This window comes from Colobus angolensis, unplaced genomic scaffold (assembly GCF_000951035.1).
Source record: "Colobus angolensis palliatus isolate OR3802 unplaced genomic scaffold, Cang.pa_1.0 Scaffold233, whole genome shotgun sequence".
Taxonomy (NCBI): Eukaryota; Metazoa; Chordata; class Mammalia; order Primates; family Cercopithecidae; genus Colobus; species Colobus angolensis.
Genome location: NW_012115522.1, coordinates 3,669,891 through 3,685,632, shown reverse-complemented (window position 1 = coordinate 3,685,632; position 15,742 = coordinate 3,669,891). Strand labels below are relative to the sequence as shown.

Genomic DNA, 15,742 nt, shown 5'->3' with positions numbered 1-15,742 from the left:
CTGGGAGTGTCAACTGAATCAAAAGAAAAGGAAAGCAGAGATGACAGCACACCAGAAGTGGCAGAATAAGCAGTGCGTCTAGCTGGGAAATATGTACACTACCTCCTTCTACATCTCAAAAATCATCTAGAATGTTACAGAGTGATTTTCTGGGTCAGAGGGAAGACATGTCTTCATTTGTTAACTTCTAGATTTGCATACCGACTTATTACTTTAAGCAATTTAATTGCAAAAGATAAAGAACAAGATATGACGCATCATCAGGAGAAAAGTCAAGAATCCACGTTTAAATTCAGTTACCTTATGTAATCGAAGGTATACATGAGCCGAAGAGAGTTTGTCCACATGAAACCTACAAAGAACGAAAACCACTTTTAGCAAGAGGTACAAGGCAATTATCTCCTCAGGCCACATGCCATTTAAAGCATTCTGTTCTAAAAAGTGTTCACTCCATGCCTGCCACATGTGAAGCATCATGAGGAGTATACAGCAGAGTCACCACCTCCAAAGGGTTCCCCATCACCATGAAGAGGTACGAGAAACACTGAGTTATGGAGCTGTGAGTAAGTGCCAAGATGAGCAGAGATACTAAATATTAACTTGCTGGGAAGGGTGATTTTTCAAGATACAAAAAGAACTATCAGTGACCAAAGACTTCATGATTAAAAAGGAGGCAGTGAGATTTGCTTGACCCCTGACTGAAGCATAGGACTTAGAGCAAAACCAAGGAAAGGAATTTCAGGTGAAAAGAGTGGGGAATGAAAGAAGTCAGTGAGTCTCCAATGCTGCCAGCCTGGGAGATTAGCAGAACCCCAGTTTGTGGGAAACAGATGACAGTCTTGTTTGTGACATCCCAAATTTCAAGTGATAGCAAAACAATCCAAAAGAATGTTGAATAGAGAGCTGGAAGAGTGAGGTGGGGCCTAAAGATGCTAAGCAGAACACATCATTAAATGGGTTACAATTCAATAATGTAACCCAATAATTCACAAGCCCAGTAGTTCATCCAGCTGTATGTTCTGACAGTGATACCAATTTATGCCTCTTGGGTGAGCACTGTCCTTTATTGACATTGTCCTAAAAACATTCAGAATGTCCCCCATCCCTTACATTTACCTTTCATTATGACTCTATCATCTATCAATTTAATTAAACCTTTTAAAATCTATGCAACATTCAAGATATGAGATTTTTATGTTTTCAGTTCACCAAATGAACTTGACTTTCTCTTTCCAATACCTGGAAATGCCCCCTCAGAATCCCAGTATCACACAACAAACAAGGTAACACGATTGTCACTTCGTGAATCTGTTAACTTTAGTTGATATGGTTTGCATTTGCGTCCCCACCAAATCTCATGTCAAACTGTAATCCCCAGTGTTGGAAGTGGGGCCTGGTGGGAGGTGACTGGATCATGGGGATGGATTCTTCATGAATGGTTTAGCACCATCCCCTTGCTGCTATTCTTGTGACAGAGTTCTCACGAGATCTATTAAAAAGTGTGTGCCCCGGCACCCTGCTCCTGCCATGTAAGACAACTCGCTTCCCCTTTGCCTTCCGCCATGATTAAAAGTTCCCCGAGGCCTCCCAGAAACAGACACTGCCATGCTTCCTGTATAGTCTGCCAAACCATGGCCAATTAAACCTCTTTTCTTTACAAATTACCCAGTCTCAGGTACTTCTCTATAGCAGTGTAAGATGGACTAATATATTAGTCATACTGCTTCCTTGGTCCTTACCTTTCCAGACTGAAGAATGTTCAGAAAATCTTAAAGAGGCACCATTACATCCCATTAAGTTTCTCTAGCCATTTTCTTAAGCACTAATAAATGTTTTAGAGGTGAAAATCGTCACCTTCACACCCAGTACAAGATGTAGGCTGTAAGATTCTATATAAAAGTGCCCTCTTTAAAGAGGTTAGTCATCTTGCTATTCACTATGAATACAGAAAAATATTAGGCACTATTGGCACAGAGTCTATGATGACTCTAGGTTTTACTCTTCATCATTAGTAATAGCCAGAAATGGACATAACATCTTATTTGACTTATATTTCTCCAAGTGGTTCACTTATTCATTTGCATTCCCATGTGAGAGAGTCAAACTAATTATCACCTTCAGTTGGACATCTTCCAGCCAGAAAAACCTGTTTTTTGCAAATCTAAAAATTACATATCTCATTACCATCTTTCAAAATCATAGGAAAATATCACACTAGTAACCCAGATAACTGAGAAGTAACTTCTCCCATTCCAACTTTTATTTGCCTTAAGCCAGTTCTCTATTTACAACATCTCCTTCCCCATGGGCCTACAGTAGATTGCATTCTGATTTTTCTTACAGGTCTCTGATGTAGACTTTTGTCAAAAGAAACACCCAAATAATTCAATATATATTTAATGATATCATACATAAGGAGAGAAAGAACCAAAACACACACAGGAATATCACTGCCAAAATACAGCAACTTTACCAATATACACCAGTTTCAGGTTTGTATATGATAGATACACATCTACAAAGGGCAGGGGAGAATGGATGAAAGTATAAGAGGAAAAAAAAAAAAATCCAGCTCTTATAAACAATCTTGAGCAAGTTTCCTTAAAAAAGAAACGAACGACTTCTCAAATCTTTCTAAACATTTACTCAAAGTTTAAATTATAACCATAGTTCCTTCTTATCCTTGTTATCTTCCTCTCCCTGTTACCCTTTTCTGAATGCAGAGACCAGAAACTTCACTAAATGAGCATAAACTGTCTGAGGATACAGATTCAGGGCCCTGGAGCTGGGCTGTCCAACTACTTAAAGCGGAGTCTGTGGAAATACTAATCATTAGGAGGTCTGGACACAGTAAATGCACACTATTTCTATTTTCCTACATTTAAAGATGAATTTAGGGCCAAGCACGGTGGCTCACGCCTGTAATGCCAGCATTTTGGGAGGCCAAAGTGGGCAGATCACTTCAGTTCAAGGGTTGGAGACCAGCTTGGCCAACATGGTGAAATCCCATCTCTACTAAAAACACAAAAAAATTAGCCAGGCATGGTAGTGGGTGCCTATAGTTCCAGCTACTTGGGAGGCTGAAGCAGGAGAATCACTTGAACCCAGGAGGTGGAGGTTGCAGTGAGCTGAGATGGTACCACTGCACTCTAGCCTGGGTGACAGAGCAAAACTCCATCTCAAAAAATAAATAAATAAATAAATAAATAAAATAAGCCTCGTGTGGTGGTGCATGCCTGTAAACCCAGCTACTAGGGAGGCTGAGGCAGGAGAATAGCTTGAACCCAGGAGGTGGAGGTTACAGTGAGCCAAGACTGCACCACTGCACTCCAGCCTTGGTGACAGAGCAAGACTCTGTCTCAAAAAAAAAAAGATGAATTTAGTTCCATTCTCACTGATTCCTAGGAAAACCCTTTGCTTAAAAGAGCCTTAGGAGGTTTTCCGGGATAAATTCAGATGCTGACATTCACAGAGGTAATGAATGATTCAAAAGCTCCACAAAGTGAAGCAGGCAAACACCCCACTCTGGAATGGTGATCAACTCAGGATCATTCTTAGCACTCCCTGGAATACGTCCAAAATTGACAGCTGGAATGGGTTTTGAGGTCTACACCTACTCACATCACACCTCAAGTGTAGCTTCTGAAGGTAAAAGCCAATCACATCCAACAAGAGTCATTCATCTCAAGACTATTAAAGGGGGTCAAAATGGGCCTCTCGGTATCTGTAGACCAATTTGGGAAGTACTAACCTTAATGAAATGAAGAACTGAGGTCATAATTTATTGGATGTGGGTTGTAAACTGGAAATTTCTCTTCCACTTATTTAATTAAACAAATGAAAGTCAGGTAGAAGACTGTGGTACACTGATTTTCAGGCTGCATCTGATTATGTAACCTTCTCTATGCAGGTATTTATGCCTCAAATCTGATAGGTTAAAAATTTCCATCAGCTAACTGCCTAACAGGTGCAGCCATTCTTATTCCCATGAGAGTCTAGAGATAGCTGGCCTTTAAAAACAACTGAAAATCATCCAAATGCAGGTGGCAGGAGCTCAAAATGAAGATAACTGTGATGTGGCCATTGTAGGGAAATGTCCATGGGGACTGTTTCTACACTGGCAGAGAGTCAATTAGGAAATCAACAAATATTTACTAAATACCTACTATGTGCCAGGACCTATGCTAGGTACTGGGAACACAGTAGTTAATGAAATAGGTGGTCATTGTCCTCATACAGCTTACTGTCTCAGGCCCTAGGAAGGCGGGCAGCCCCAGTCCGGATGTTTGCAGCATTGCACACTGCCCACTTGAGGCAAGAGAACACCAAGCAGGGTTTAACTTGAGGACATATTTGGATTTAGAAGACAGGCTATTGTGCTGGAGTAGGGACCAGATTTTAAAAAGCCTTTAAAATTCCTTTGTTCCAGCCAGGCGTGGTGGCTCATGCCTGTAATCCCAGCACTTTGGGAGGCTGAGGCGGGTGGATCACCTGAGGTTAGGAGTTCGAGACCAGCCTGGCCAACACAGTGATACCCTAGTCTCTACTAAAAATACAAAAAATTAGCCAGGCATGGTGGTGGGCACCTGTAGTCCCAGCTACTTGGGAGGCTGAGGCAGGAGAATCTCTTGAACCCAGGAAGCAGAAGTTACAGTAAGCCGAGATCGCGCCATTGCACTCCAGCCTAGGCAACAAGGGCAAAACTCTATCTCAAAAAAAAAAAAAAAAAAAAGAAAGAAAATTAAATCAACTCTACTAAAAAGCAGCAGCCTCACTTCCATCACTAGAGGGAATTAAGTGAGGGGTCTGTGTCCACATTTGGAGAAAAAAAGGAAAAAAGGTCCAGAGAGAGCTGCAGCAACAGCCTGGGAGAAGAAAGGAGTTAAAGCCAAAAGAGTAGCAGTCTGGAGGAGATAGAAGCAGTGACTTAGAACCAGAGCCGGAGCCAGTAGCAGACAGAGCAGACCCGGTCAGTTTCTCTTAACCTTAATTTCCTCATCTGAAAAAATGGGCATAATAATATCTATTTCACAGGGTTGTTGTGAAATTAAATGTACTACTGGAGGTAAACACTCAGTAGTATTTGGCATATAGTTAAGTGCTTGATAGATGTTCACTATCATAATAAAGCAAACGGGACCCAGGTGCCTTTATCTTCAGGGATAACATTTGGTAGGAGGTATGAGGAGTCAGGAAGATGATATCCCACTCCATAGGCAGGACTGTGCTCCAGAAGAGAGACAACACGGATCAGAGTCAGTGGTAGAAGCTGAAGATGAAGAAAAATAAAGTAAACTGGGTGTGAGAGTGTTATAGGACAGAAGCCCACGTGTTCATAAAAGGTCCCAGGTCTGAATGGTAGAAGTCTAAATGGTGTTCTAAGACAGAGAAAAGAATTCAGCTTAAATGAAGCCTTTTTGTTTGTTTGGTATTCTTTTTTTTGGACTGGGTTTTGTGAGCAAAATAAATTATCTCAAAGGGAGACTAAGAAAGTATATGTTATTATTTAAAACAGTTTGCATATATTGTTTTAGAGAGAAGGCGTTGGGATTGGATCAAGGCAGAGCTACACTCATCAGGGAGTTTAGAAGACAAAGGGGAACAAATGTGCCTCCTTTAAAGTTGGACCGGTCAGAACCTCCATCTATTCCATCTGCATGGATGCTTGTATCTATTTTCTTCATTGCTTCATGTGAAGTCTTCATTTTTCCACTCAAGAACAGCGGCCTGAATATTTAAGTGAGGTGTGGTCTCAGTAACTTACTAAGGCGTGGAGACAAAAGGAGGAAAAAGAAGGCCTGTGTCCTAGAGGCCTTTGCTCTCAAGCCTGAGATCAAACTCAAAAACATCATTTCCAACTTGCAAGGTAATTAGAAATGAAGGGAACTGGCAGTCAGCTGTGTACCCCTGAAGACCCATACACCATAGTACAAAGGACAATTCTAGTTTGAGTGCTTGGCCAAGTCTAAGAAAGGAAACGATGATCTACAGAGAGCAGAACCGAAATTGTTACTTACCAGATATCTTCGGGCCAGCCATGCTTGATCAGATCTTCATCTGCAATGAGACATGAGAAAACAAAGAAACAAAAACTGTCAAATGAAGATATGCCAGCATTTATAAGTTAAGAATGGGAGAAATGTCAGCTCCTCCCACAAATTTCTCTCTCCCTCAATGAAGAAGAGTAATTCAGAGAACCTGATGCTTGAAAATACAGAAAAAATAGTAATAATTTTCAAAATTGGACAATATAGACCTATAATTTTTATAAATTTATATAATACTTCTAATCTAAGGCTCAGATATTATTTCTATAAAACTAATACTGACAAAACAATGCAACCACATTAGATGGTCCAGAAAATCAGCTCACGTAATAATACTTAAACATTAAAATGATCTTGCTGAAACTTTAAAGCAATATTTTACTTAAGAAAAATAACTTGATTATAAAATTAAAGAAAATTTAACATAAAACAAACACTAGAAGTATAAAAAGAAAATAAAAATCACCTAAAATTCTATCACATATGGAAATAAAATACCAGAAGAAATAGCTAACAGAGTGAAAAGTAATTATCTGGGGAGGTAGAGGGTAGGGTGGAACATGGGTATTAAGAAGGATTTTTTTTTTTTTTTGAGACGGAGTTCTGTTCAGTCACCCAGGCTGGAGAGCAGTGGTGAGATCTCCGCTCACTGCAAGCTCTGCCTCCTGGGTTCACACCATTCTTCTGCCTCAGCCTCCCGAGTAGCTGGGACTACAGGTACCTGCCACCATGCCCAGCTAATTTTTTAATATTTTTAGTAGAGACAGGGTTTCACCATGTTAGCCAGGACGGTCTCGATCTCCTGACCTCGTGATCCACCCGCCTCGGCCTCCCAAAGTGCTGGGATTACAGGTGTGAGCCACCGTGCCCAGCCGGATTTTTTTTTAATTCTAAGCATTCTATTACTACTTAACTTTTTAAACTATGTATTTGTTAGGTAAAAATAAAAATAAAGTTCTTTGGGAACAATGACCACCTAATTCTCTTATATGAATAAACTTTTCTATTGTTGGCCCTTGGGTTGTTTCTAATTATAAATGCTTCAATAAATGTTTTAAATAAAGTTGTCCATATTTCTGATTATTTCCTTAAGGTATATTTCTAAAAGCTAAAGTATTCGCTCAAAGTGAATGCACATTTTTTAAGGCTAATATATATCACTACATAAAGGTTATATCAATAAATATTTCATATAGCCATATTAATAATTGGTAATAATTCTGTTTAATACAGAATTATTTAAGTATTAAATGCCAATTTAAAAACTGTAAACGAGGCTGGGCACAGTGGCTCACGCCTGTAATCCCAGCACTTTGGGAGGCTAAGGTAAGCAGATCACCTAAGGTCAGGAGTTTGAGACCAGCCTGGCCAACACGGCGAAACTCCGTCTCCACTAAAATTACACAAATTAGCCAGGCATGGTAGCACGTGCCTGTAGCCCCAGGCACTTGGGAGGCTGAGGTGGGAGAATTGCTTGAACCCAGGAGGTGGAGGTTGCAGTGAGCTGAAATCACGCCAGTGCACTCCAGCCTGGGTGACAGAGTGAGAGACTGTCTCAAAAAAAAAAAAAATTGTGAATGATTCACATGTGATGATTTAAAATGTACCCAAGAAAGTATGGTCTATATAATTTGAATGGGGTATTTACTGTCCAGAAAAGGAAAAGCAAAAGACACATCTTGGGTGAAGGCACTCATAACAACTGTAGACACCATAAGTTTTCTGAAAGGCTTTCTAATGCTTTCAGTAGGACTGAGCAAACAGCCAAAAGGTAAGCAGAAAAAGGAAAGAGAAATTTAAAAAATCTCTTTCCCTCAGTCAGGCAAAGTTTGGCTCCCTGATGACACCTGCTGGCTGATAAAAAGAACAGACCTGAAAGCTTTTCAGTGAAAGTAAATCATTCCACTTAAATTGATGGTTCTAACGAGTTCTTGGTCTGAAGTCATAAAGACTATTAGAAATAAATGCAATGGGCTAGGAATGCCAGACAATGGGGTGATTTAGAGAAGTAATGTCCATTCTTACAAGGCAGCCTAGGAAAAGTTGATACCTCCAAATGACTAAGAGTTCCTAGGGAAAAAGTGTTCCATACATACATACACTATTTCAGACAACAGATTCTCGCTCTGTCACTCAAGCTGGAATGCAGTGGCACGATCACGGCTCACTGCAGCCTACCTCCCAGGCTCAAGCGATCTTCCTGCCTTAGCCTCCTGAGTAGCTAGGACAACAGGTGTGTGTCACTATGCCCAGCTAATATTTTCTTATAATGTTGTTTTTTGTAGAGACAGGGTCTCCCTATGTTGCCCAGGCAGGTCTCGAACTCCCGGGCTCAAGTGATCCTCTCGCCTCCACCTGTCAAAGTGTTGGGATTACAGGCTCATATGAGCCACGATGCCTGGCCTCTTATACTTTTTTCTACATAGGTTTTAATGACAGCAAAATGCCACTCCAGAGAGCTCTAAAAATATCATCTAAATTTATATCTGTGACATAAATTATGTATCTAGATTTGTATCTATATATTCCTACAACAGACTTTCAAAGGATTCCACAATCTAGTCCATCCTAACCCACTCCTCCACAAAGCCTTCTCAGCTTTCAATCACATTTACTATCGCTCATCTGTCTACTTCTACAGCATTTACTATCCATGTTACTTCATTTTGTCTACAGTTTTCAAAAAATAGACCTTACTTTTTGGAGTACATTCACAATAAAATTGGGCCATACTTGTTTTTGCGTGTAAGTCCACCTGAATGCTGTGAAAGCACAAACTAAATCTTCCTCTGCGGATACCTGACACAGACTAGAACATGGTCCCATAAAAAGAAGCCCCCAGCAAACAGTAAATGAACAGAGAAGGACAGAAGAGACACAGTGGGAATGTCACTGGCACAGCTGCCTTAGGCTGGCACCACTGCTAGCCCATCCGTGTGAACCAGAATCAAGGCAGCCTTCACACCCCACCCACTAGGTTGCACAGTACAAAACCCGCACAAGCATATGTGGCAACTAACTCTGCTTTAGTGCTTCTCAGTAATCTAAGCCTCAGGTTCCCACTCTTGATATGGTACAAAGAAAAACATATTTGGATTTGTATTCACGATAGATAATCATGATTCCTGCTACTCCGCCTTATTGTTCAATATAACATAGGGAGACAGCAGCACCTCCTCAGCTATATAAGAAAAATGCTTTAATAGTCAATGTTACTTGTGATGATTTATGGGTAAGAGAAATATAAAACTCAAGTATTAATATGGTGCAGACTGCTTCACCACTAAGTCACACCCAAAGTTAATGTCATAACTTTATTATCATGAAAACCTACTCTTTTATTAAACTTTAGTTCAAATTTATTAGTGGGCCAAAAAATTTATTTAGCAGATTGAGATTAGCTTTCAAAAATGAAATAAAACAGAAATAGTAAAAAGAGGGAATAGCAAGTAGTATGAGTAATTTCTGTAAGTTTTTGTTTTAGCAATATGAACGTGTACATCAAAATATAATGTACTTCATACTAAGAAGAGCGGTCAACAAACTTTGAAAAATACTAGTATTTCTTAACTCAAAAAGACCATCTTCAGCCTCAAAAGCTCCAGTAAGTATGTTTTCACTAATTTCACTAATTTAACCATTTTTAAATGGTTGTTAAAAAATAGATGGGTCAGGCTCGGTGGCTCGCGCCTGTAATCCCAGCACTTTGGGAGGCTGAGGCAGGTGGATCACTTGAGGTCAGGAGTTCGAGACCAGCCTGGCCAACATGGTGAAACCCTGTCTCTATTAAAAATACAGAAATTAGCCAGATGTGGTGGCACATGCCTATAGTCCCAGCTACTCAGGAGATTGAGGTGGAAGAATTGCTTGAACCCAGGAGGCGGAGGTTGCAGTGAGCTGAGATCGCGCCATTGCACTCCAGCCTGGGCAACAGAGCAAGACTCCCTCCCAAAAAAAAAAAAAAAAAAAAGCAGAAAATGATCTCCGAAGTTCAAACCACAGAGGATTTTTTTTTAATTTTAAGTAAATAGCAAAGGTTAATCTCTGATTCATATTACTGTAAATCAAATAACACCACAATACTTCTTGTAAAGTGTAAGTTTCTAATCAGCAACAGATGGACCAATTAGTTCAAATATTATTTTATACAATTAAATTCTAGGAAAGTTAATCCTTTGGAGTTCCTTATAATGGATGAGCTTGTTGTGTTTCTCCCAAGCTAGTTTATCAAAGTAGGTGAAAACTCAGAACCAACCCGGGTCGGGGGCATGGAAGGTGGTGAGAGAGACATAACACTTACCTGCTGAAAATTTCAAAATCAAACGCTTTTGAAAACTTACTTTCATATTTATCTTTTCCCATGTAAATAGTGTAGGCAGATGAATTAACTAAGATAAAACAAAAATAAAAAAAATTAGTAACTTCATTACCAACAAAATTGTTTCATGTGAAAAACAAGTGACAATGCTTACATTAGGGGTTGGCAAACCACAGCTCATGACCCAAGTCCAGCCTACCACCTGTTTTTGGACAGCCCTTGAGCTAAGAATGGTTTTTACATTTCTAAAGGGTTGAAAGAAAAAGCAAAACAAAGAAAAATAAGCCACAGAGATTGTAGGTGACTCACAAAGCCTAAAATATTTACTATCTGGCCCCAAAAGAAAAAGTTTACCATCCCTATCAATAGCTACTTTCCTCCTTTCTCAGGGTTACAGTTCAATGGTATCGCCAGTCCAGTCCTATACTTTTCCCTTCAAGATTAAAAAAAAAAGAAAAGAAAACTAAACCCCACAACTAAGTTCCTATGTTTATGAAAGTTTTATTTCGCATAATTTTTGTAGCCAATATTATCCATCATATTCCAGGTGTGCTGCAAATTCTAACAGGCTCTCTATTGCATTCAGGGAGACTATGACTCTCCAGTTTCTAAACCAGTGACTCTGACCCCGATCTACATTAGAATCATCTAATTACGCCCCAGCTTCACCCCAGATCAACTAAATCCAAATCTATGGTGGGCAAGAGTGAGCATTTGTGTTTTCTAAAAGCCTTCCAAGTAATTCTAATGTAAGGTCAGGGTTAGAAACAACCATCCTAAATCAAGTAGAATCTTCTGGGTATGACTTATCCTAGAAATGACATCTGCTTTACCAAGGTAGTGTTTTATTGCAGACATCCCTGATCTTGGATTAAAGTTTCCTACTGAAATTATAACTGAGTGCCAGGTTTCAAAGCCAGTCTACCAAAACTTGTTTGATCCAATTAGATTAAACTCCTGAATTTACAGACACTGGGCCCTCAGGCTACAAAGCCTGCGATGGAGAAGTACTGAAGCATAAATACACACTGAAGCAAAGTACCGATAAGTGCAGGGTTGGGCTGGACAGTCTGTTGGCTATGACTCCACAGCACAAAACACACACATGTACCTGGAGCCCTGAAGGACAAAGAGCAATACGCTCTCCTAAATTAAAAAGTCTTATATCAGAGAGATTTCCTGTACTTTCAGTAATGAAAAGTTTCTTAAATGATCAATCCTAGTTGCCTTTCTTAGGGGAGAAAAAACTAATTCCTTTGTTTGACATTTATAATAACTAAGTACAGAAGTAGTTGAGAAAAGTACCTTGAAAGAATGTGTGCATTGCCAAGTTTACAGAAATGCTTGTCTATTACTGACCATTGTAGTACCTCCATCAGGCCTTAGTGTAGCACGTAACAAATACCAAAAGGGTGGGAATAAAACTAAAAAGCATTTCAGATTCTCTCTGAATGGCCTGGCAATAGTTCAAGTGTATACCCTTTCAATCCTATAATGTCACTACCTATAATGTCACCATAATAGAGTACCAAAACACTCCACCAAGCAATAATCTTTTTACAACCTAAACACCCCTTAATAGAGACTCTTTAGATATATTACAGATTTGAACATCCATAAACAAAATACCATGTACCCATTAAAAAGAAATGGCAGGTGAAGAAATTAAGTCCCAGAACAGTATTTTTGTGTATCTGTATATAAGAAGATTCAATTTATAAAAAATAAATTATAATGGTATGTATGTGTGTATACACACACACATACATGTTTTATTTTTATATAAGCACATACTTATTTATATGTATGGAAGCATAAACATTTTTTAACAACAGTTACCTTGGTTAGCCTGCTATAAACCGTACAGATGGCTTTTGTAATTAGAACAGAATTTTCAAAATAATGATATAGGCCAGGTGCGGTGGCTCACGCCTGTAATCCCAGCACTTCAGGAGGCTGCGGTGGGCTGATCACTTGAGGCCAGAAGTTTGAGACCAGCCTGGTCAACATGTTGAAACCCCATCTCTACTAAAAATACAAAAATTACTGCCAGGCACGGTGGCTCACGCCTGTAATCCCAGCACTTTGGGAGGCCGAGGCTGGTGGATCACAAGGTCAGGAGATCGAGACCATGCTGGCTAACACGGTGAAACCCTGTCTCTACTAAAAATACAAAAAATTAGCTGGGTGTGGTGGCGGGCGCCTGTAGTCCCAGCTACTTGGGAGGCTAAGGCAGGAGAATGGTGTGAACCCGGGAGGCGGAGCTTGCGGTGAGCCAAGATCTCGCCACTGCACTCCAGCCTGGGCGACAGAGCAAGACTCTGTCTCAAAAAAAAAAAAAAAAAAAAATTAGTCAGGTGTGGTGGCACACGCCAGCCAATATTCCAGCTGTCGGAGAGGCTGAGGCATGAGGATCGCTTGAACCTGGGAGGCAGAAGTTGCAGTGAGCCAAGATTGTGCCACTGCACTCCAGCCTGGGCGACAGCAAGACTGTCTCAAGAAAGAAAAAATAACAACTGACTGATTAAGAAAATGACCATAACAAACCTAAAGTGAGGGGCATTCTACAAAGTAATTCAACTAACAATGCCATGAAAGACAAAGACTGAGCAACTGCTCCTGATTAGAGGAGGCTACAGAGTAATGACACCTGAAGAATGCAACAATGATTTGTAAGGTATTTTTTGTTACAAATATATCATTACAACACTAATGGGAACTGGATAAAGCCTGTTCATTAGATAATAGCCATGCTGCAATGTTAATTTCCTAATTTTGATAATGAAAAATGTCTTTTGAGAAGAGAATGCCCTTGATTTTAGAAAACAAATCTGAAGCATTCAGGGGTTAACTGCAACTTACTAACAAATGGTTCAGGAAAAAGGTGTGTGGGAGAGAAAAAAATACAGAAAAAGAGAAAGGGAAAAAGAAAGACAAGGCATGTGGTAAAATGCCAGAATTTGTAGTCACAGTGGCTCACGTCTGTAATCCCACCACTTTGGGAGGCTGAGGCAGGCGGATTACTTGGGCCCAGGAGCTTGGGACCAGCCTGGGCAAAATGAGGAAACCCTATCTCTATAAAAAAAAAAATCAAAAATTAGCTGGGTGTGGTGGCTAAAGTGGGAGGATCACTTGAGCCCAAGAAGTTGAGGCTGCAATGAGCTGTGACTGTACCACTACACTTGCCACTACACTTCAGCCTGGGTGACAGAGTGAGACCGTCTCAAAAAAAAAAAAAAAAAAAAAATTGGGGTACTCTGGGAGAATATACACGAAATCTTTTACTAATAACTTCTCTGAAAGACTAAAATTATGTCATAATAGAAAATTAGTCTGGACACAGTGGCTTACGCATGTAATCCCAACACTTTAGGAGGCTGAAGCGGGAGGATCACTTGAGGCCAAGAGTTCAAGAACAGTCTGGCCAATATGGCAAAACCGTCCCCACTAAAAATATAAAAATTAGCCAGCTGTAGTAGCGTATGCCTGTAATCCCAGCTACTCAGGAGGCTGAGGCAAGAGAATCGCTTGAACCTAGGAGGCAGAGGTTGCAGTGAGTCGAGATCATGCCACTGCACTCCAGCCTGGGCAACAGAGTAAGACTCTGTCTCAAAAAAAAAAAAAAAGAAAGAAAAGAAGATGAAAAATATAAAGGAATATCATTGCTGCGCAACAAGTCTGAATTAAGTTCCTTTCCATGTTAAGAAGGAAAAGTAAGCTGAATTATTCTTGTTCATTTGTTATTCTCATCTAAATAATATGGCTGACTAGTACTGGAACTCTTTATTTGGAAGACACTTGACTTACCGGTAGCAACCAATCCAACTTCAGAGGTGATCTGATTATTTCACAATTTATAGAACAACCTACTTTTAGGTAGATGATATTAACAGGTATTAAAAGTACAAGTGGACTTTGAGCCAAGTATCTATAATCAGATGGTCTTGAATTTGACATATTAGACTAATGTTCAATTATTCTCTTATGAGACAATATGAAAGAATGAAAATGGAACACATTTTAGTCAGGTATTAATCTTAAAACGTAAAAGAACAACTTCCTATGAAGATTTTCTTCCCATTTTAAAAAAGTTTTTATGCAGTAAAAACCATCAGTTAGTTGAAAACTTGGCAAGCCATACAAATTCATTTCCTGAAGATTCTACATATTTGTTGTTTCTATACCGCCAATATGTAAAGTTTTATTAGTATTTTACTGAGAAAGTTATGATTTTTCCATTAACTTTGCAGTTTTAAAAGATCAGCTGCACAAGCGCAGTTTTATTAGGCTTAGAGGCCAAATATTTTTCTAACAGGAAACAGTTCTGATATTATAATGGAAGTCAATGAAAAAAAACAGGACCCACAAATCTAGTGAAGGATTTTGCTCTATTAAGGGCAGCTGTGTATGTGTGACTAGCACTTAAAGAATTTAGAGTAACTTTAAGGGGAATAGAACAGCATCAAATACATTCAGTACCTACACACCCTGCTTGTATATGTTTTTCTGTTGTTGGGTTTATATGGATATCTATGTTGTTGAAGATTTACGAGTGGAGAAGCTATAAAGAGATGCCTGAGTTGCCAAGAATGAAAATGCTTAGAGGCCTATAACGGTATATGATTTTTCAGGCTGGTTTTGAATTTTGTTTCTAGTAATTTTAATACTATGGGTAAAACAAACCAAATGTCCAGAGACAGAGAAATAGCTCGCGGCACACACTGTGGAAACCTAAACTACTGAGAAAAATAAGGAGATGTCAGTGTGATGACGGTAGAAGAGTAGGGTCTGTGAGTTACAACTTACCTGGGCCTCAATTTTATTTCTAAAGAGAAAGTATCACCTTATTCAAACCCACACAAACAACGTGGAACTAGTTTCACTTAAATCTTACCTTTTGGCCAAGCGTGGTGATTCACACCTTTAATTCTAGCACTTTGGAAGGCCGAGGCGGGTGGATCACCTGAGGTAAGGAGTTTGAAACTAACCTGGCCAACATGGTGAAATCCCATCTCTACTAACAAAATACAAAACTTAGCCGGGCATGGTGGCATGTGCCTGTAATCCCAGCTACTTGGGAGACTGAGGCAGGATAATTGCTTGAACCCAGGAGGTGGAGGCTGCAGTAAACTGAGATCACACCACTATACTCTAGCCTGGGTGACAGAGGAAGAAGCCATCTCAAAAAAACAAAAAACAAAACAAAACAAAAACTCACCTTTTGTAATTCCAGAATTTTGGGAGGTCGTCGAAGTGGGCAGATCACTTGAGCTCAGGAGTTCAAGACCAGCCTGGGCAACATGAAATCCTATCTTTACTAAAAATACAAAAATTAGCCAAGCATTTTGGCTGGCGCCTGTAATCCCAGCTGCACCAG

General features: G+C 39.7%; 1 protein-coding gene across 3 annotated transcripts in view; it reads right to left on the bottom strand.

Moving 5' to 3' along the window:
• The window catches only part of CCDC25 (coiled-coil domain containing 25), a 41,169-nt gene that overhangs the window by 23,110 nt on the left and 2,317 nt on the right, over nt 1–15,742 (bottom strand). For all 3 annotated transcript variants that reach the window (XM_011944577.1, XM_011944579.1, XM_011944578.1), the window contains exons 2-4: nt 10,388–10,435; nt 6,018–6,057; nt 301–352 (exon numbers count right to left, since the gene is read on the bottom strand). In XM_011944577.1, coding sequence (XP_011799967.1) covers nt 301–352; nt 6,018–6,057; nt 10,388–10,435 — 140 coding nt within the window. The remainder of the gene's footprint in view (nt 1–300; nt 353–6,017; nt 6,058–10,387; nt 10,436–15,742) is intronic.